At 48.0% G+C, this 23,366-nt stretch overlaps 1 protein-coding gene across 1 annotated transcript in view; it reads right to left on the bottom strand.

Annotated features, from left to right (window-relative positions):
* ATP13A1 (ATPase 13A1) overlaps positions 1-23,366 on the bottom strand; it is a 221,407-nt gene that overhangs the window by 91,365 nt on the left and 106,676 nt on the right. The window contains exons 15-18 of the mRNA XM_063931515.1: positions 11,021-11,131; positions 10,525-10,650; positions 8,160-8,271; positions 7,633-7,832 (exon numbers count right to left, since the gene is read on the bottom strand). Coding sequence (XP_063787585.1) covers positions 7,633-7,832; positions 8,160-8,271; positions 10,525-10,650; positions 11,021-11,131 — 549 coding nt within the window. The remainder of the gene's footprint in view (positions 1-7,632; positions 7,833-8,159; positions 8,272-10,524; positions 10,651-11,020; positions 11,132-23,366) is intronic.

The following is a 23,366-nucleotide window of genomic DNA, read 5'->3' as shown; positions in this document are numbered from 1 at the left end:
ATGAAAAATTAGGTAAGGGCTTTTATAGGATAAAGCCGCCAATTCTGAGACACGCCTGGCTGAAGCCAGGGCTAACAGCATTACCACTTTCCATGTGAGATATTTTAAGTCCACAGTGGTGAGTGGTTCAAACCAATGTGATTTTAGGAATCCCAAAACTACATTGAGATCCCAAGGTGCCTCTGGAGGCACAAAAGGAGGCTGTATATGCAGTACTCCCTTGACAAACGTCTGAACTTCAGGAACAGAAGCCAGTTCTTTTTGGAAGAATATTGACAGGGCCGAAATTTGAACCTTAATGGACCCCAATTTGAGGCCCATAGACAGTCCTGTTTGCAGGAAATGCAGGAAACGACCCAGTTGAAATTCCTCTGTAGGGGCCTTCCTGGCCTCGCACCACGCAACATATTTACGCCAAATACGGTGATAATGTTGTACGGTTAACATCCTTCCTGGCTTTGATCAGGGTAGGGATGACTTCATCCGGAATGCCTTTTTCCTTCAGGATCCGGCGTTCAACCGCCATGCCGTCAAACGCAGCCGCGGTAAGTCTTGGAACAGACATGGTCCCTGCTGGAGCAGGTCCTTTCTTAGAGGTAGAGGCCACGGGTCTTCCGTGAGCATCTCTTGAATTTCCGGGTACCAAGTCCTTCTTGGCCAATCCGGAGCCACGAGTATAGTCTTTACTCCTCTCCTTCTTATGATTCTCAGTACTTTTGGTATGAGAGGAAGAGGAGGGAACACATACACTGACTGGTACACCCACGGTGTTACCAGAGCGTCCACAGCTATTGCCTGAGGGTCCCTTGACCTGGCGCAATATCTGTCCAGTTTTTTGTTGAGGCGGGACGCCATCATGTCCACCTTTGGTTTTTCCCAACGGTTCACAATCATGTGGAAGACTTCTGGGTGAAGTCCCCACTCCCCCGGGTGAAGATCGTGTCTGCTGAGGAAGTCTGCTTCCCAGTTGTCCACTCCCGGAATGAACACTGCTGACAGTGCTATCACATGATTCTCCGCCCAGCGAAGACTCCTTGCCACTTCCATCCTTGCCCTCCTGCTTCTTGTGCCGCCCTGTCTGTTTACGTGGGCGACTGCCGTGATGTTGTCCGACTGGATCAACACCGGCTGACCCTGAAGCAGAGGTCTTGCCTGACTTAGGGCATTGTAAATGGCCCTTAGTTCCAGGATATTTATGTGAAGTGACGTTTCCATGCTTGACCACAAGCCCTGGAAATTTCTTCCCTGTGTGACTGCTCCCCAGCCTCTCAGGCTGGCATCCGTGGTCACCAGGACCCAATCCTGAATGCCGAATCTGCGGCCCTCTAGGAGATGAGCACTCTGTAACCACCACAGGAGAGACACCCTTGTCCTTGGAGACAGGGTTATCCGCTGATGCATTTGAAGATGCGATCCGGACCATTTGTCCAGCAGATCCCACTGAAAAGTTCTTGCGTGAAATCTGCCGAATGGAATCGCTTCGTAAGAAGCCACCATCTTTCCCAGGACCCTTGTGCATTGATGTACTGACACTTGGCCTGGTCTTAGGAGGTTCCTGACTAGGTCGGATAACTCCTTGGCCTTCTCCTCTGGGAGAAACACCTTTTTCTGTACTGTGTCCAGAATCATCCCTAGGAACAGCAGACGTGTCGTCGGAATCAGCTGCGATTTTGGAATATTTAGAATCCATCCGTGCTGTCGTAGTACTACTTGAGATAGTGCTACTCCGACCTCTAACTGTTCTCTGGACCTTGCCCTTATCAGGAGATCGTCCAAGTAAGGGATAATTAAGACGCCTTTTCTTCGAAGAAGAATCATCATTTCGGCCATTACCTTGGTAAAGACCCGGGGTGCCGTGGACAATCCAAACGGCAGCGTCTGAAACCGATAGTGACAGTTCTGTACCACAAACCTGAGGTACCCTTGGTGAGAAGGGCAAATTGGGACATGGAGGTAAGCATCCTTGATGTCCAGAGACACCATATTGTCCCCTTCTTCCAGGTTCGCTATCACTGCTCTGAGTGACTCCATCTTGAACTTGAACCTTTTTATGTAAGTGTTCAAGGATTTCAGATTTAAAATGGGTCTCACCGAGCCGTCCGGCTTCGGTACCACAAACAGCGTGGAATAATACCCCTTTCCCTGTTGTAGGAGGGGTACCTTGATTATCACCTGCTGGGAATACAGCTTGTGAATGGCTTCCAATACCGCCTCCCTGTCGGGGGGAGACGTTGGTAAAGCAGACTTCAGGAACCGGCGAGGGGGAGACGTCTCGAATTCCAATTTGTACCCCTGAGATACTACCTGCAGGATCCAGGGGTCCACTTGCGAGTGAGCCCACTGCGCGCTGAAATTCTTGAGACGGGCCCCCACCGTGCCTGAGTCCGCTTGTAAGGCCCCAGCGTCATGCTGAGGACTTGGCAGAAGCGGGGAGGGCTTCTGTTCGTGGGAAGAGGCTGTCTGCTGCAGTCTTTTTCCCCTTCCTCTGCCCCGGGGCAGATATGAGTGGCCTTTTGCCCGCTTGCCCTTATGGGGACGAAAGGACTGAGCCTGAAAAGACGGTATCTTTTTCTGCTGCGAGGTGACTTGGGGTAAAAAGGTGGATTTTCCAGCCGTTGCCGTGGCCACCAGGTCCGATAGACCGACCCCAAATAACTCCTCCCCTTTATACGGCAATACTTCCATATGCCGTTTGGAATCCGCATCCCCTGACCACTGTCGCGTCCATAATCCTCTTCTGGCAGAAATGGACATCGCACTTACTCTTGATGCCAGAGTGCAAATATCCCTCTGTGCATTTCGCATATATAGAAATGCATCCTTTAAATGCTCTATAGTCAATAATATATTGTCCCTGTCCAGGGTATCAATATTTTCAGTCAGGGAATCCGACCAAGCCACCCCAGCACTGCACATCCAGGCTGAGGCGATTGCTGGTCGCAGTATAATACCAGTATGTGTGTATATACTTTTAAGGATATTTTCCAGCTTTCTATCAGCTGGTTCCTTGAGGGCGGCCGTATCAGGGGACGGTAACGCCACTTGTTTTGATAAGCGTGTGAGCGCCTTATCTACGCTAGGGGGTGTTTCCCAACGCGCCCTAACCTCTGGCGGGAAAGGGTATAATGCCAATAACTTTTTAGAAATTAGCAGTTTTTTATCGGGGGAAACCCACGCTTCATCACACACCTCATTTAATTCATCTGATTCGGGAAAAACTATAGGTAGTTTTTTCACACCCCACATAATACCCTTTTTTGTGGTACTTGTAGTATCAGAAATGTTCAAAACCTCCTTCATTGCCGTGATCATGTAACGTGTGGCCCTACTGGAAAATACGTTTGTTTCCTCACCGTCGACACTGGAGTCAGTGTCCGTGTCTGTGTCTGTATCGACCTGAGGTAACGGGCGCTTTAGAGCCCCTGACGGTGTTTGAGACGCCTGTACAGGTATTAACTGATTTGCCGGCTGTCTCATGTCGTCAACAGTCTTTTGTAAAGTGCTGACACTATCACGTAATTCTTTCCATAAGACCATCCAGTCAGGTGTCGACTCCCTAGGGGGTGACATCACTAACACAGGCAATTGCTCCGCCTCCACACCATTTTCCTCCTCATACATGTCGACACAACGTACCGACACACAGCACACACACAGGGAATGCTCTGATAGAGGACAGGACCCCACTAGCCCTTTGGGGAGACAGAGGGAGAGTTTGCCAGCACACCAGAGCGCTATATATATACAGGGATAACCTTATACAAGTGATATCTCTATAACTGTTGACAATGCAACTATCCACCCCACCCCACAAGCTCGTTGCCTAGGTGTCACCCTTGACTCTGAACTGTCCTTTGTTCCACACATTCAATCTGTCTCTAAATCATGTTACATGCACCTTAATAACATATCCAAAATACGCCCTTATCTTACACAAGACACTGCAAAAACTCTAATCCATGCACTCATCATCTCCCGCATTGATTATTGTAATAGTCTCCTTACTGGTCTTCCCAAACATAGGCTATCACCACTTCAATCCATTTTAAATGCAGCTGCGAGGCTAATCTTCCTCGCCAGACGTTCTTCATCTGCTGATCCGCTCTGTCAGTCCCTCCATTGGTTACCGGTATTCTACCGTGTCAAATATAAAATACTTTTACTTACATACAAGGCTATTAACCAAACTGCACCATCATACATCTCCTCACTCATCTCAAAATATCTCCCTACCAGACCTCTCCGCTCTGCACAAGATCTGCGTCTCTCATCCACATGTATTACCTGTTCCCACTCAAAATTACAGGACTTTACCCGGGCTTCACCCACTCTGTGGAATGCACTCCCACGCACAATAAGACTCTCCTCTAGTCTCCAAACCTTTAAACGTTCTCTGAAAACTCATCTCTTCAGACAAGCCTACCAAATTTCAGACCCACACACATAACCTTCACAGCTTCCCTATCAAGTTACATCCCCTCTGTACAGTCCACATAAACTCACATTTTGTCTTCCAACATTGCTGGGTGATCATATCATATAAGAACCTAGCAACCTGGGGAACCATTATGTGACAGGTAGCATCTATCCTTGTGTATCAATGCCTATTTCCCTATAGATTGTAAGCTTGCGAGCAGGGACTTCCTACCTCTGTCTGTCTGTCTGTCTTTGCCCAGTTTTGTTCTATAATTGTTGTTCTAATTGTAAAGCGCAACGGAATATGCTGCGCTATATAAGAAACTGCTAATAAATAATAAATAATAAATAAATAAATTTTCCCTAATATAGCTGCTGTATATATTTATATGCCAATTTAGTGCCCCCCCTCTCTTGTTTTACCCTGTTTCTGTAGTGCAGGACTGCAGGGGAGAGTCAGGGAGCCTTCCTCCAACGGAGCTGTGAGGAAAAAATGGCGCCAGTGTGCTGAGGAGATAGGCTCCGCCCCTTTTTCGGCGGCCTTTCTCCCGCTTTTTTATGTAAAAATAGGCAGGGGTTAAATACATCCATATAGCCCAGGAGCTATATGTGATGTATTTTTTTGCCAAAAAGGTGTTTTTATTGCGTCTCAGGGCGCTCCCCCCCAGCGCCCTGCACCCTCAGTGACCGGAGTGTGAAGTGTGCTGAGAGCAATGGCGCACAGCTGCGGTGCTGTGCGCTACCTTAGTGAAGACAGGACGTCTTCTGCCGCCGATTTTCCGGACCTCTTCAGTCTTCTGGCTCTGTAAGGGGGACAGCGGCGCGGCTCCGGGACCCATCCATGGCTGGGCCTGTGATCGTCCCTCTGGAGCTAATGTCCAGTAGCCTAAGAAGCCCAATCCACTCTGCACGCAGGTGAGTTCGCTTCTTCTCCCCTTAGTCCCTCGATGCAGTGAGCCTGTTGCCAGCAGGTCTCACTGAAAATAAAAAAACCTATTTAAACTTTTACTCTAAGCAGCTCAGGAGAGCCACCTAGATTGCACCCTTCTCGTTCGGGCACAAAATCTTAACTGAGGCTTGGAGGAGGGTCATAGGGGGAGGAGCCAGTGCACACCAGGTAGTCCTAAAGCTTTTTACTTTTGTGCCCAGTCTCCCGCTATTCCCCATGGTCCTTTCGGAGTCCCCAGCATCCACTAGGACGTTCGAGAAATATGAAGGTATGCATCCTTGATATCCAGAGACACTAGGAATTCCCCCTCCTCCAGACCTGAGATCACCGCTCTCAGAGACTCCATCTTCAATTTGAACACTCGTAAGTACGGGTTCAGAATCGGTCTTACCGAACAGTCTGGCTTCAGTACTACGAACAATTTGGAATAGTACCCCTTGTTTAGTAGATGAAGTGGAACTGGAACAATGACTTGAGTCTGTACCAGTTTTTGGATGGTATGCTGTAAAGTTATACTTGCCTCTTGTGAAACTGGAAGCCTGATTTGAAGAATCGGTGAGGTGGGAGCTCCTGGAACTCCAGTCTGTAGCCCTGGGAAATAAGATTTATGACCCAGGGATCCTGGCATGAATTTGACCAGATCTTACTGAAGTATTGTAGTCAGGCACCCACCTGACAGCCTTACAGGCACTGCGGTCCACCGTCATGCTGAAGTCTTTGAGGAAGCAGAGCCTGAGCTCTGTTCTTGAGCACCTGCAGTTGCTGGTTTTGGCCGTCCGAAAGGACTGTAACTTAGAAGCTGAATAAGTCTTCTTGGTCAGGGGGGCTGCGGAGGGAAGATACGTAGACTTACCCGCAGTAGCTGTGGGGATCCATATGTCTAGTTCGGCTCCAAACAAGGCCTCTCCTGTGAATGGTAGGCCTTCCACCACTTTCCTGGAGTCCACGTCAGCAGTCCACTGGCATAGCCACAAGCCCCTGCATGCCGACACTGCCATAGCGGTGGTGCATGCTTTAAGCAAGCCTATTTCCTTTATGGCTTCCACCATAAAGTTTGCAGAGTCCTGTATATGCTGCAGGAGTAAGACAACATCCCCCCTGGGTAAGGAATCTAACCCCTCAATTAGGTTACCTGACCATTTTGCAATGGCTTTAGTGATCCACGCACATGCAATAGTGGGTCTTTGGGCCACCCTAGCAGCTGTGTACAATGATTTGAGTGTAGTCTCAATTTTACGATCAGCCGTGTCTTTTAGGGAGGCAGCACCAGGAACAGGCAATACAATTTTACGTAACAGGCCAGAGACTGATGTGTCCACTATCGGTGGACTTTCCCATTTTTTCCTATCCTCCAGAGGAAAAGGAAAAGATGAGAGCAATCTTTTAGGGATCTGAAACTTCTTATCAGGATTAAATCACGGTTCTTCAAATGGTATTCAATTCCTTTGACACAGGAAAAGTAACTGAGGACGACTTCTTTACATTAAAATAAGATTCCTCACTCTCCTCTGACACCTTATCAGGAATATGCAGAACATCTCTGATAGCCTCTATAAGAGCCTCTATTCCCTGTGACAGAGCAGGAATGTACGCTCGCCGTGGTGGGACTTGTGAATAGTTCCCTCAGGAGCTCAGTGTCCTTTCAGCGGGGAACGGGACCATTAACCCTTCAAGAGGTTGGGCCGTTCACCCCCACAACCAGCCCTGCTTGAAAACAACAAACATAGAAAATAAATGCAGAAAACTCTTCAGAAGCTTCCTTCAGCGTGACCGACTCCTCCAGGCACATTTTCTAAACTGAGTCTGGTAGGAGGGGGATAGAGGGAGGAGCTAGCCCACACTATCAAATTCTTAAAAGTGCCCATGCCTCCTAGTGGACCCATCTATAACCCATGGTACTGAATGGACCCAAGTATCCTCTAGGACGTAAGAGAAAAGGGTGCAAAAAAGGGTGTAGTATGGCATGCCTGTGGCCGGGCTCCCGGCGACCAACATATCGGCGACTGGATCCCGACCGCCGGCATACCGACAGCGTGGCGAGCGCAAATGAGTCCCTTGTGGGCACGGTGGCGTGCTACGCATGCCACGCTATTTATTCTCCCTCCAGGGGGGTCGTGGACCCCCAAGAGGGAGAAAAAGTGTCGGTATACCGGCTGTCGGGATTCCGGCGCCGGTATACTGTGCGCTGGGATCCAGATAGCCGGCAAACTGAAGACCACCCTGCAAAAAACCCAAGAAACACAAATTTGCCATATTATGGTCCATACCTTTTGCTTTGGGGATACTCGTGCGAACACTTGCGTGTGAGGGATAAGGATAGACAGCAGGTCTCCTCTGGTGGCCTGCAGGTAGGACAGACCCTCTCCTGTTAGACACAGGTAGAAGTTATCAGTAAATGCTTCCACAGAGTCTGGGAAAGCTGGCAGAGATATTGTCCCATCAATGGACTGCCACATCCAGGTGGCCTCTATGGAAAGAAACATGGTATTAATAAAATACATAAATACAAAAAAAAAAAAAAAATGAAGAAGAATATACAATTTCTACCAGAAGGAAAAAGAAAATGCATGCAAAAATAGATCCTTTAATTGTGAATAAAGAATAAAAAAACAATAATGTGACAGATGTGGTCTGCACAAATAATGTAAAGACAACAATGCAGCCTCTAATAACATAAAACCCCCCAAAATACCATTAGCACTCCATATTTGTGAGTTTATGCATCTATCATCTACTGTAGATGGCACTAAAACTGTGATAGTGACTGTGAGAACAGTTATAGTGTTGTCATCACCTTTTGTGTCCCGTGTAGGCTGAAGGACCAATGTGTTCTGTTTCTCAATGAAACTGAGCTCCTGAGCCACATGGCAGGCAGTGAGGGGATTGTCTCCAGTGATCATCACCACCTGCAAAATGTAGAGTCATGTGACACAATACATGTGTGATTTACAACACTGGCTAACCCTGAGGTAATATATTCATAGTTCCCTGCTCTGACAGAAGATTTGGGGACCTCACAGAGTACCAGGCAGAAAAGCCATGCCCTTTATAATCCCGGGAGTACACAAGAGTCCTCACTGCTAGTGTACAAGCTAAGGCGGAACAAGGAGCTAGAAGAATAAAGATCCTCATGACTCTAATAAGCCGCCACAAGGCTTTTGTTGATTGTGCGGACTCAGCTGTGTCATTGGGGTTTGAAATCTTGATCAATCTTTCAAGGAGGCTGGGGGTGCAAAGCCTGGAAATGGCCACATGACACCAATGTCCCATGCACTGGAGGAAAATATCCCAGACAGACTGAAGTCCAACAAATTTTTTTGGTGAGGTCCTGTGGGAAAGGGGTGTGGCCACACAATAGTGCCCCTTACACATTATGTCACACAGTAGTAGTAGTAGTATCCCTTACGCATTATGCCAGACAGTAGTACTGCCACTCACACGTTATGCCACACAGAAATTAATAGGACCACAACATAATAATTAAAAACTTAACCTGTCCATGACTTCCCTCTCCAGCTTATGTTACCTTACAGATCTACTCTGTCTCCAGTGCTGCTGCTTTCTGGCTGCCCAGGCTTGACTCCACCCCTTGATAGGACTGCTGCAGAACATACACTGTTACTGGCGCCAGTGTCTGGCACCGCACTCAAGTGATTCAAACTCAAAATAAACTACACACTGAATCTACCCAATGGCCGCGGGTGGCAATGTCAGGCAGTGCGCCCTCCCCGTCTGGCGCCCATGGCAAAGGCCATCCTGGCCAATAGGTAAACACGCCCCTCAGTCTGTATTTTTAAGTAAGTATACAAGCATAATACTTTTGTTGTTCAAGTTTGTATTATTTCTAAATTATATACTTATTACAAAATTACAGGGCAGATGAAGAGTTGGAAGTAAATTGGGCTGGCAAAGTTCGAATGAAACTTATGGGGGGGGGGGGGGGGGGGGGGGAGTATCTTCGTCAACATGCGGTCGCCTTTGTGTGCGCAGCATACACGTCTGGATTACTAATATTCATCGTCAGTGTGTACGTGCACTTGCCCTATACAGGTGCAAATGATATAACTTTCTTTAGTCAAGAAGCTGGGAACAGCTTTGATGGGTGACAGCTATCCCAGATCCATAGTCACCAATGTCCACACTGCAAAATGGGGAACAGACACCCCCTGTTGTAGTGGTCACCCCTCAGCAATGGAGAGAGTGTCATACTTTTGGAGACAACCCAGCAACACAGCTGGTCTAAGGATGGTGAAATCTGTTCCACTTTGACATATAACATCCCCAACACCTGGAACATGAATATCAGCCATCACTACAAAGATCTTTGTGAAAACCATCAGCAATGTAGACAGAGTGAAGGGTGGAGGCCAGAAATGGAAATGCGGAGACTGTATAGTAGACACTGGTGTCCCTCCCAGACTGAACATACAAGTATGCATCTATGGGGAGCTTGAACTTTTAGAGCAGGCATTCCCAACCACGGTCCTCAAGGCACACTAACAGTGCAGGTTTTTGTGATATCCAGGCTTCAGTGCAGGTGACTTAATTAGTAGCTCAGTTATTTTGACTTAACCATCTGTGCTGCAGCCTGGATATCACTAAAACCTGCACTGTTAGTGTGCCTTGAGGACCGTGGTTGGGAATGCCTGTTTTAGAGGGATATTTAAAGGTCCCAAGCTCCTGTATTGACCTTCTATAACCTGGTACATTAGGGGTAGATGTAGCAAGGGTCCTTTTGGGGGAGAAGAAATATTAGCGCCATTATGTGTGCGGATACCACTTCTCCCCCATGTATGAAGGAGGAGAAGTGTGCAATATGACAGGGGCGCTATGCCAATGGAGCCATACATTGATTTTGGGGTATACTTTACATTACAATATACCCATCATACTGATCTGTGCCTATAACATGGTATCCTCTGCATAACACCATGACAATAACAGTATTATCTGTTGACACTGTTTAAGAGTTGAAGGACACACTTAGTGACTAACTGTAGAAGGGATGCTACCTGTTCATCACAGACTGTCCACTGCATTGGCTCAGTGAAAACTATGGGACATTGGTCACAAAGTAATATGTACAGTGGTGAACTACAGCATTCGTTGCCCACCATGCTGCCCATAGAAACCGAATACGTCACAAGGCTGTCTCTTACGTGATGAGATGCATTCTGGATCTCTTTTATAACCGCTTTAGAGTCCGCTTTGAGTGGGCAGGAGACCACAATGAAGCCTGCAAACTTCAGATCGTACTCGAGCATTTCTCGTTTGACTTCACGGATCTAAGAGAAGAGATTGAAAATAAATATTAAAGACAAATTAGCTAGGTTAAAAGCTACCGGAAAACATGAGTCACAACAAGCTCTCAGATAGGAGAAGAATGCGGACTTCTCTCTCAGTGAGAGTGAACATCCCTGTGACACTCGGGTAAGGTCCCACGTTACAGCTGTCATGGCGAGACCTCAGCACAATTAATATTTTGGTGATGTGACACGCCCTAGAAGGTGACAAAAAAAACAAAAAAAACCTACCCAACACACATAAGATTTCAGTATTATCTGGTCATAAAGACATGGATATTGGGGAAATGCCTTAAATAAACAGATACAAAGGAACGATCTAGTATCATGGAAACCCAGCATTTTACAGTACCTGCTGATGGGAAAGATGTCCAAGTTCTTTGTACCCCAGGGCAAGGATTCTGGCTCCTTCTCTAGAGATCTCTGTGTGTACTTGGTTGTAGTACTCTGGACAATGAGAGAACTGAAAATAACAACATTACATTTACATTTTAAGGTAACTATTATTTATAGAACGTCAGCAAACCGCGCCCCTTTACATTGAGGACAATCACGGTAATAAAAACAAGGCTGGACATTAAACAGAAAACACTGTTCGAGGGACCTACTTGCAAAGCTTGCAATCTACCAGAAATTGTCAGATACCTTAAAATGTTTTGAAAAAAGAAAAGTAGGGACATTGTGTAAATTTGTCCTCATTCCACAGCACATAAGGACTGATTTGGATCTTGGAACAAAGCAAAAACGAGCAAGTAACTGTGCACTGCAGGTGGGGCAGATGCGAAATGTACAGGCAAATTTAGATTTGGGAGGGGTGTATCCAAACGGAAATCTAAATAGTAGTGAAAAAAAATAATGCTGCCCAATGGTTAGTGGCTACATGCAAAAGCAAACAGTATTTACCCTGAATGCACAGAAACAAAAAAATAAGAATTTACTTACCGATAATTCTATTTCTCGTAGTCCGTAGTGGATGCTGGGGACTCCGTCAGGACCATGGGGTTTAGCGGCTCCGCAGGAGACAGGGCACAATAATAAAAGCTTTAGGATCAGGTGGTGTGCACTGGCTCCTCCCCCCATGACCCTCCTCCAAGCCTCAGCTAGGACACTGTGCCCGGACGAGCGTGCATAATAAGGAAGGATATTGAATCCCGGGTAAGACTCATACCAGCCACACCAATCACACCGTACAACCTGTGATCTGAACCCAGTTAACAGTATGATAACAGAGGAGCCTCTGAAAAGATGGCTCACAACAAGAATAACCCGATTTTTGTAACAATAACTATGTACAAGTATTGCAGACAATCCGCACTTGGGATGGGCGCCCAGCATCCACTACGGACTACGAGAAATAGAATTATCGGTAAGTAAATTCTTATTTTCTCTAACGTCCTAAGTGGATGCTGGGGACTCCGTCAGGACCATGGGGATTATACCAAAGCTCCCAAACGGGCGGGAGAGTGCGGATGACTCTGCAGCACCGAATGAGAGAACTCCAGGTCCTCCTCAGTCAGGGTGTGCCCCTGACCAAGTAGCAGCTCGGCAAAGTTGTAAAGTCGAGACCCCTCGGGCAGCCGCCCAAGATGAGCCCACTTCCTTGTGGAATGGGCTTTTACTGATTTTGGCTGTGGCAAGCCTGCCACAGAATGTGCAAGCTGAATTGTACTACAAATCCAGCGAGCAATCGTCTGCTTAGAAGCAGGAACACCCATCTTGTTGGGTGCATACAGGCTAAACAGCGAGTCAGATTTTCTGACTCCAGTCGTCCTGGAAACATATATTTTCAGGGCCCTGACAACGTCAAGTAACTTGGAGTCCTCCAAGTCCCTAGTAGCCGCAGGTACCACAATAGGTTGGTTCATGTGAAAAACAGAAAACACCTTAAGGAGAAATTGAGGACGAGTCCTCAATTCTGCCCTGTCAGAATGAAAAATTAAGTAAGGGCTTTTATATGATAAAGCCGCCCATTCTGACACACGCCTGGCTGAAGCCAGGGCTAATAGAATCTTCACCTTCCATGTGAAATATTTTAATTCCACAGTGGTGAGTGGATCAAACCAATGTGACTTTAGGAAACTCAAACAACATTGAGATCCCAAGGTGCCACTGGGGGCACAAAAGGAGGCTGTATATGCAGTACCCCTTTTACAAACGTCTGAACTTCAGGCACTGAAGCCAGTTCTTTCTGGAAGAAATTCGACAGGGTCGAAATTTGAACCTTAATGGACCCTAATTTTAGGCCCATAGACAGTCCTGTTTTCAGGAAATGTAGGAAACGACCCAGTTGGAATTCCTCTGTAGGGACCTTCTTGGCCTCACACCACGCAACATATTTTCGCCAAATGCGGTGAAAATGTTTTTCGGTTACATCCTTCCTGGCTTCGACCAGGGTAGGGATGACTTCATCTGGAATGCCCTTTCAGGATCCGGCGTTCAACTGCCATGCCGTCAAACGCAGCCGCGGTAAGTCTTGGAACAGACAAGGCCCCTGCTGGAGCAGGTCCTCTCTTAAAGGTAGAGGCCACGGTTCTTCCGTGAGCATCTCTTGAAGTTCCGGGTACCAAGTCCTTCTTGACCCATCCGGAACCACGAGTATCGTTCTTACTCATCTCCTTCTTATGATTCTCAGTACTTTTGGTATGAGATGCATAGGAGGGAACACATACCCTGACTGGTACACCCACAGTGTTACCAGAGCGTCCACCGCTATTGCCTGAGGGTCCCTTGACCTGGCGCAATATCCGTCTAGTTTTTTGTTCAGGCGGGACGCCATCATGTCAACCTTTGGTTTTTCCCAACGGTTTACAATCATGTGGAAGACTTCCCGCTGAAGTCCCCACTCTCCCGGGTGGAGGTTATGCCTGCTGAGGAAGTCTGCTTCCCAGTTTTCCACTCCCGGAATTAACACTGCTGAGAGTGTTATCACATGATTTTTCGCCCAGCGAAGAATCCTTGCAGTTTCCCTCCTGCTTCATGTGCCGCCCTGTCTGTTTACGTGGGCGACTGCCGTGATGTTGTCCCACTGGATCAATACCGGCTGACCTTGAAGCAGAGGTCTTGCTAAGCTTAGAGCCTTGTAAATTGCCCTTAGCTCCAGTATATTTATGTGGAGAGAAGTCTCCAGACTTGATCACACTCCCTGGAAATTTTTTCCTTGTGTGACTGCTCCCCAGCCACTCAGGCTGGCATCCGTGGTCACCAGGACCCAGTCCTGAATGTCGAATCTGCGGCCCTTTCATAGATGAGCACTCTGCAGCCACCGCAGAAGAAAACACCCTTGTCCTTGGAGACAGGGTTATCCGCTGATGCATCTGAAGATGCGATCCGGACCATTTTCCCAGCAGATTCCACTGAAAGGTTCTTGCGTGAAATCTACCGAATGGGATCGCTTTGTAAGAAACCACCATTTTTCACAGGACCCTTGTGCAATGATGCACTGATACTTTTCCTGGTTTTAGGAGGTTCCTGACTAGCTCGGATAACTCCCTGGCCTTCTTCTCCGGGAGAAAACATCCTTTTCTGGACTGTGTCCAGAATCATTCCTAGGAACATTAGACGTGACGTCGGAAAAAGCTGCGATTTTGGAATATTTAGAATCCACTCGTGCTGTCGTAGAACTACTTGAGATAGTGCTACTCCGACCGCCAACTGTTCTCTGGACCTTGCCCTTATCAGGAAAGCGTCCATATTTCTTTTAGGAAGAATCATCATTTCGGCCATTACCATGGTAAAGACCCGGGGTGCCGTGGACAATCCAAACGGCAGCGTCTGAACTGATAGTGACAGTTCTGTACCACGAACCTGAGATACCCTTGGTGAGAAGGGCAAAATTTGGACATGTAGGTAAGCGTCCCTGATATCCAGTGACACCATATCGTCCTGGTTCGCTATCACTGCTCTGAGTGACTCCATCTTGATTTGAACCCTTGTATGTAATTGTTCAAATCTTTTAGATCTCACCGAGCCGTTTGGCTTCAGTACCACAATATAGTGTGGAATAATACCCCTTCCCTTGTTGTAGGAGGGGTACTTTGATTATCACCTGCTGGGAATACAGCCTGTGAATTTTTTCCCAATACTGCCTCCCTGTCGGAGGGAGACGTTGGTAAAGCAGACTTCAGGAACTTGTGAGGGGAAGACGTCTCGAATTTCCAATGTACACCTGGGATACTACGTGTAGGATCCAGGAGTCCACTTGCGAGTGAGCCCACTGCGTGCTGAAACTCTTGAGATGACCCCCCACCGCACCTGAGTCCGCTTGTATGGCCTCAGCGTCATGCTGCGGACTTGGCAGAAGCTGTGGAGGACTTCTGTTCCTGGGAATGGGCTGCCTGTTGCAGTCTTCTTCCCTTTCCTCTAACCTTGGCAGATATGACTGGCCTTTTGCCCGCCTGCCTTTTTGGGTACGAAAGGACTGAGACTGAAAAGATTGTGTCCTTTTCTGCTGAGATGTGACTTGGGGTAACAAAAGTGGATTTTCCAGCTGTTGCCATGGCCATCAGGTCCGATGGACCGCCCCTTTATACGGCAATACTTCCATGTGCCGTCTGGAATCTGCATCACCTGACCACTGTCGTGTCTATAAACATCGTCTGGCAGATATGGACATCACATCTACTCTTGATGCCAGAATGCAAATATCCCTCTGCGCATCTCGCATATATAGAAATGCATCCTTAAAATGCTCTATAGTCAATAAAATATTGTTCCTGTCAAGGGTATCAATATTTTCAGTCAGGAAATCCGACCAAGCCCCCCCAGCGCTGCACATCCAGGCTGATGCGATTGCTGGTCGTAGTATAACACCAGTATGTGTGTATATACTTTTTAGGATATTCTTCAGCTTCCTATCAGCTGGCTCCTTGAGGGCGGCCGTATCTGGAGACGGTAACGCCACTTGTTTTTATAAGCGTGTGAGCGCCTTATCCACCCTAAGGTGTGTTTCCCAACTCGCCCTCACTTCTGGCGGGAAAGGGTATACCTCCAATAATTTTCTATCGGAGGAAACCCACGTATCATCACACACTTTAATTTATCTGATTCAGGAAAAACTACAAGTAGATTATTCCCACCCTACATAATACCCTTATTTGTGGTACTTGTAGTATCAGAAATATGTGACACCTCCTTCATTGCCCTTAACATGTAACGTGTGGCCTTAAAGGAAAATACGTTTGTTTCTTCACCGTCGACACTGAAGTCAGTGTCCGTGTCTGTGTCTGTGTCGACCAACTGAGGTAAATGGGCGTTTTTACAAGCCCCTGACGGTGTCTGAGACGCCTGGACAGGTACTAATTTGTTTGCCGGCCGTCTCATGTCGTCAACCGACCTTGCATCGTGTTGACATTATCACGTAATTCCTAAATAAGCAATTCCGGTGTCGACTCCCTAGAGAGTGACATCACCAATACAGGCAATTTGCTCCGCCTCCTCACCAACATCGTCCTCCTACATGTCGACACACACGTACCGACACACAGCACACACACAGGGAATGCTCTGATAGAGGACAGGACCCCACTAGCCCTTTGGGGAGACAGAGGGAGAGTTTGCCAGCACACACCAAAAACGCTATAATTATACAGGGACAACCCCTTATACAAGTGTTTTCCCTTATAGCATTTTCACATATGTAATCATATCGCCAAATAAGTGCCCCCCCTCTCTGTTTTAACCCTGTTTCTGTAGTGCAGTGCAGGGGAGAGCCTGGGAGCCTTCCTCACAGCAGAGCTGAGCAGGAAAATGGCGCCGTGTGCTGAGGAGAATAGGCCCCGCCCCCTAAAACGGCGGGCTCTTCTCCCGGAGTTTGTGAGATCTGGCAGGGGTTAAATACATCCATATAGCCTCAAGGGCTATATGTGATGTATTTTAGCCATAAAAAAGGTATAATACATTGCTGCCCAGGGCGCCCCCCCCAGCGCCCTGCACCCTCAGTGACCGCTGGTATGAAGTGTGCTGACAACAATGGCGCACAGCTGCAGTGCTGTGCGCTACCTTATGAAGACTGAAAGTCTTCTGCCGCCTGTTTCTGGACCTCTTCAACTTCGGCATCTGCAAGGGGGGTCGGCGGCACGGCTCCGGGACGAACCCCAGGGTGAGACCTGTGTTCCGACTCCCTCTGGAGCTAATGGTGTCCAGTAGCCTAAGAAGCAAATCCATCCTGCACGCAGGTGAGTTTACTTCTCTCCCCTAAGTCCCTCGTAGCAGTGAGCCTGTTGCCAGCAGGACTCACTGAAAATAAAAAACCTAACTTAAACTTTTATTCTAAGCAGCTCAGGAGAGCCACCTAGATTGCACCCTTCCCGGCCGGGCACAAAAATCTAACTGGGGCTTGGAGGAGGGTCATGGGGGGAGGAGCCAGTGCACACCACCTGATCCTAAAGCTTTTATTATTGTGCCCTGTCTCCTGCGGAGCCGCTAAACCCCATGGTCCTGACGGAGTCCCCAGCATCCACTTAGGACGTTAGAGAAATAATAATTACCTACTTTTAAATCCTTTTCTCGTAGTCCATAAGGGATATTGGGGAATTGGCACAATGGGGTATAGACGGGTTCCAAAGGAGCCAGTGCACTTTAAACTTCTTCAACTGGAAGAAATTCTCCTCCCCTCTATGCCGCCTCCCACAGGCAGTTATAGGTAAAATAGTACCCGAAGGAGAATGGACATACTTGAGAGAAGGAACATAACAATGGGCCTAATTCATTCCTGGTCGCAAGCAGGCGTTTTTTGCACTGCGCTGGGCAGGTTGTCACCGCCTATAGGGGGAGGGGGTAATTGCTGTGCAGGGGTGCGAATGCATGCGCAGAGAGCTGCACAAACAAAAGTTTGTGCAGTCTCTGCACAGCTAAGGACTTACTCAGCCGCTGCGATGATCCGGCCTGGAGCAGACGTCAGGAAACCACCCTTAAAACGGCTGGACACGCCTGCGTTTTTTCGGACACTCCTTAAAAACAGTCAGTTGACACCCACAAACGGCCTCTTCTTATCACTCTTCTTGCGATCACCGATGCAATCACTTTCTACTTAAAATCCGTCGCTGTCCGGCGATCCCCGTCGCGCCTTAGCATTGCGGTGCATATGCATGCGCAGTTCAGACCCAATCGCACCACTGCAAAAAAAGCTAGCGTGCGATCGGGTCTGAATGATCCCCAATGAGTGGTGATATTTACACACCAGCACACCAATAACATAAAAACGACCAGCAACGGCTGGTAACCGAACAGCAACAGCTAACACAATCAGAGAAAACCTGCAAAGTCAACTCACTGAGGCGGGCGCCTTGTGGACTACGAGAAAAGGATTTACTGGTAGGTAATTAAAAATAAGAATTTACTTACCGATAATTCTATTTCTCGTAGTCCGTAGTGGATGCTGGGAACTCCGTAAGGACCATGGGGAATAGCGGCTCCGCAGGAGACAGGGCACATCTAAAGAAAGCTTTAGGATCACCTGGTGTGCACTGGCTCCTCCCCCTATGACCCTCCTCCAAGCCTCAGTTAGGATACTGTGCCCGGACGAGCGTACACAATAAGGAAGGATTTTGAATCCCGGGTAAGACTCATACCAGCCACACCAATCACACTGTACAACTTGTGATCTGAACCCAGTTAACAGCATGATAATAGAGAAGCCTCTATAAAAGATGGCTCACTACAACAATAACCCGAATTTTTTGGTAACAATAATTATGTACCAGTATTGCAGACAATCCGCACTTGGGATGGGCGCCCAGCATCCACTACGGACTACGAGAAATAGAATTATCGGTAAGTAAATTCTTATTTTCTCTGACGTCCTAGTGGATGCTGGGAACTCCGTAAGGACCATGGGGATTATACCAAAGCTCCCAAACGGGCGGGAGAGTGCGGATGACTCTGCAGCACCGAATGAGAGAACTCCAGGTCCTCCTCAGCCAGGGTATCAAATTTGTAGAATTCTACAAACGTATTTGCTCCTGACCAAGTAACTGCTCGGCAAAGTTGTAAAGCCGAGACCCCTCGGGCAGCTGCCCAAGATGAGCCCACCTTCCTTGTGGAGTGGGCATTTTAAGATTTTTGGCTGTGGCAGGCCTGCCACAGAATGTGCAAGCTGAATTGTACTACAAATCCAACGAGCAATCGTCTGCTTAGAAGCAGGAGCACCCAGTTTGTTGGGTGCATACAGGATAAACAGCGAGTCAGATTTTCTGACTCCAGCCGTCCTGGAAACATATATTTACAGGGCCCTGACCACGTCAAGCAACTTGGAATCCTCCAAGTCCTTAGTAGCCGCAGGTACCACAATAGGTTGCTTCATGTGAAATGCAGAAACCACCTTAGGTAGAAATTGAGGACAAGTCCTCAAATTCTGCCCTGTCAGAATGAAATATTAAATAAGGGCTTTTATATGATAAAGCCGCCAATTCTGACACACGCCTGGCTGAAGCCAGGGCTAACAGCATCGTCACCTTCCATGTGAGATATTTTAAGTCCACAGTGGTGAGTGGTTCAAACCAATGTGACTTTAGGAAACTCAACACAACATTGAGATCCCAAGGTGCCACTGGAGGCACAAAAGGAGGCTGTATATGCAGTACCCCTTTTACAAATGTCTGAACTTCAGGCACTGAAGCCAGTTCCTTTTGGAAGAAAATCGACAGGGCCGAAAATTGAACCTTAATGGACCCTAATTTTAGGCCCATAGACAGTCCTGTTTGCAGGAAATGGAGGAAACAACCCAGTTGAAATTCCTCTGTAGGGGCCTTCTTGGCCTCCCACCACGCAACATATTTTCGCCAAATGCGGTGATAATGTTTTGCGGTTACGTCCTTCCTGGCCTTGACCAGGGTAGGGATGACTTCATCTGGAATGCCTTTTTCCTTCAGGATCCGGCGTTCAACCACCAAGCCGTCAAACGCAGCCGCGGTAAGTCTTGGAACAAACAAGGCCCCTGCTGGAGCAGGTCCTTTCTTAGAGGTAGAGGCCACGGTTCGTCCGTGAGCATCTCTTGAAGTTCCGGATACCAAGTTCTTCTTGGCCAATCCGGAGCCACGAGTATCGTTCTTACTCCCCTTTGCCGTATAATTCTCAGTACTTTTGGTATGAGAGGCAGAGGAGGGAACACATACACTGACTGGAACACCCACGGTGTTACCAGAGCGTCCACAGCTATTGCCTGAGGGTCTCTTGACCTGGCGCAATACCTGTCCAGTTTTTTGTTGAGGCGGGACGCCATCATATCCACCTTTGGTTTTTCCCAACGGTTCACAATCATGTGGAAGACTTCTGGATGAAGTCCCCACTCTCCCGGGTGTAGATCGTGTCTGCTGAGGAAGTCTGCTTCCCAGTTGTCCACTCCCGGAATGAACACTGCTGACAGTGCTATCACATGATCTTCCGCCCAGCGAAGAATCCTTGCAGCTTCTGCCATTGCCCCCCTGCTTCCCGTGCCGCCCTGTCTGTTTACGTGGGCGACTGACGTGATGTTGTCCGATTGGATCAATACCGCCTGACCCTGAAGCAGGGGTTTCGCTTGACTTAGGGCATTGTAAATGGCCCTTAGTTCCAGAATGTTTATATGAAGAGATGTCTCCAGGCTTGACCATAAGCCCTGGAAATTCCTTCCCTGTGTGACTGCTCCCCAGCCTCGCAGGCTGGCATCCGTGGCCACCAGGACCCAGTCCCGAATGCCGAATCTGCGGCCCTCTAGAAGATGAGCACTCTGCAACCACCACAGGAGGGATACCCTTGTCCCCGGTGACAGGGTTATCCGCTGAAGCATCTGAAGATGCGACCCGGACCATTTGTCCAGTAGGTTCCACTGGAAAGTCTTGCGTGGAATCTGCCGAATGGGATTGCTTCGTAGGAAGCCACCATTTTTACCCAGAACCCTTGTGCATTGATGCACTGAGACTTGGTTCGGTTTTAGGAGGTTCCTGACTAGCTCGGATAACTCCCTGGCTTTCTCCTCCGGGAGAAACACCTTCTTTCTGGACTGTGTCCAGGATCATCCCTAGGAACAGAAGACAAGTCGTCGGAACCAGCTGCGATTTTGGAATATTGAGAATCCAATCGTGCTGCCGCAACACTACCTGAGATAGTGCTACACCGACTTCCAAGTGTTCCCTGGATCTTACCCTTATCAGGGAATCGTCCAAGTAAGGGATAACTAAAATTTCCTTCCTTCGAAGGGATATCATTTCGGCCATTACCTTGGTAAAGACCCGGGGTGCCGTGGACCATCCCTACGGCAGCGTCCGAACTGATAGTGACAGTTCTGTACCATAACCTGAAATACCCTTGGTGAGAAGGGTAAATTTTGACATGAAGGTAAGCATCCTTGATGTCCCGAGACATCATGTAGTCCCCTTCTTCCAGGTTTGCAATCACTGCTCTGAGTGACTCAATTTTGAATTTGAACCTCTGTATGCAAGTGTTCAAAGATTTTAGATTTTAAAATCGGTCTCACCGAGCCGTCTGGCTTCGGTACCACAATAGTGTGGAATAATACCCCGTTCCCTGTTGCAGGAGGGGTATCTTGATTATCACCTGCTGGGAATACAGCTTGTGAATGGTTTCCAAAACTGCCTCCCTGTCAGCGGGAGACGTCGGTAAAACAGACCTTTGGAAACGGCGAGGGGGATACGTCTCGAATTCCAATTTGTACCCCTGAAATATTACCTGAAGGATCCAGGGGTCTACTTGCGAGTGAGCCCACTGCACACTGAAATTCATTGAGAACGGGACCCCACCGTGCCTGAACTTGTAAAGCCCTAGCGTCATACTGAGGGCTTGGCAGAGGCGGAAAAGAGTTTCTGTTCCTTGGAACTGGCTGATCTCTGCAGCCATTTTCCTCTCCCTCTGTCACGAGCAGAAAAGAGGAACCCTTTTGTCCGCTTGCCAACCAGGACTGCGCCTGATAATACGGCGTCCTATTTTGAGAGGCGACCTGGGGTACATCCCCTTTTTTGTTAAGGCAATACTTCCAAATGCCGTTTGGAATCCGCATCACCTGACCACTTTACTGGTATAATTGGACAACGCACTTATACTTGATGCCAGTCGGCAATTATTCCGCTGTGCATCATGCATATATAGAAATGCATCTTTTAATTGCTCTATAGGCAATAATATACTGTCCTTATCTAGGATATCAATTTTCCAGTCAGGGAATCCGACCACGCCAACCCAGCACTGCACATCCAGGCTGAGGCGATTGCTGGTCGCAGTATAACACCAGTATGTGTGTAAATACATTTTAGGATACCCTCCTGCTTTCTATCAGCAGGATCCCTAAGGGCGGCCATCTCCAGAGAGGGTAGAGCCCTTGTTCTTACAAGCGTGTGAGCGCCTTATCCCCCCTAGGGGGTGTTTCCCAACGCACCCTAACCTCTGGCGGGAAAAGGTATACTGCCAATAACTTTTTAGAAATTATCAATTGTTATCGGGGGGAAACCCACGCATCATCACACACCTCATTTTATTTCTCAGATTCAGGAAAACTACAGGAAGTTTTTCCTCACCAAACATAATACCCCTTTTTTTGGTGGTATTTATATTATCAGAAGAGTGTAAACTTTTTCCATTGCCTCAATCATGCAATGTGTGGCCCTATTGGAAATCACGGTTGTCTCTTCACCGTCGACACAGGAGTCAGTATCCGTGTCGGCGTCTGTATCTGAGGTAACGGGCGCTTTAGAGCCCCTGTATGAGACGTCTGGACATGCACAAGCTGAGTAGCCGGCTGTCTCATGTCAACCACTGTCTTTTATACAAAGCTGACACTGTCACGCAATTTCAACAGTACATCCACTCAGGTGTCGACCCCCCAGGGGGTGACAACACTATTACAGACACTCTACTCCGTCTCCACATCATTTTTCTCCTCATACATGTCGACACAAACGTACCGACACACAGCACACACACAGGGAATGCTCTGATAGAGGACAGGACCCCACTAGCCCTTTGGGGAGACAGAGGGAGAGTTTGCCAGCACACACCAGAGCGCTATATATATACAGGGATAACCTTATATAAGTGTTTTTCCCTTTATAGCTGCTGTATTGTTTATACTGCGCCTAATTTGTGCCCCCCTCTCTTTTTTAACCCCTTTCTGTAGTGTAGTGACTGCAGGGGAGAGCCAGGGAGCTTTCCTCCAACTGAGCTGTGAGGGAAAATGGCGCCAGTGTGCTGAGGAGATAGGCTCCGCCCCTTTCTCGGCGTCCTTATCATCCGTTTTCTTGTATGTTTTGGCAGGGGTTAAATGCATCCATATAGCCCAGGAGTTATATGTGATGCATTTATTTTAGCCATAAAAGGTTTTCTATCGATTTATTGCGTCTCAGGGCGCTGCCCCCCCAGCGCCCTGCACCCTCAGTGACCGGAGTGTGAAGTGTGCTGAGAGCAATGGCGCACAGCTGCGGTGCTGTGCGCCTACCTTTATCTGAAGACAGGAAAGTCTTCTGCCGCCGATTTTTCCGGACCTCTTCGCTCTTCTGGCTCTGTAAGGGGGCCGGCGGCGCGGCTCCGGTGACCCATCCAGGCTGAACCTGTGATCGTCCCTCTGGAGCTAATGTCCAGTAGCCTAAGAAGCCCAATCCACTCTGCACGCAGGTGAGTTCGCTTCTTCTCCCCTTAGTCCCTCGATGCAGTGAGCCTGTTGCCAGCAGGTCTCACTGAAAATAATAAACCTAAAACTAAAACTTTCACAAAGA

This window comes from Pseudophryne corroboree, chromosome 6 (assembly GCF_028390025.1).
Source record: "Pseudophryne corroboree isolate aPseCor3 chromosome 6, aPseCor3.hap2, whole genome shotgun sequence".
Taxonomy (NCBI): domain Eukaryota; kingdom Metazoa; phylum Chordata; class Amphibia; order Anura; family Myobatrachidae; genus Pseudophryne; species Pseudophryne corroboree.
Note: the sequence above shows the minus strand (reverse complement) of the source record. Positions and strands in the feature narration are given on the sequence as shown.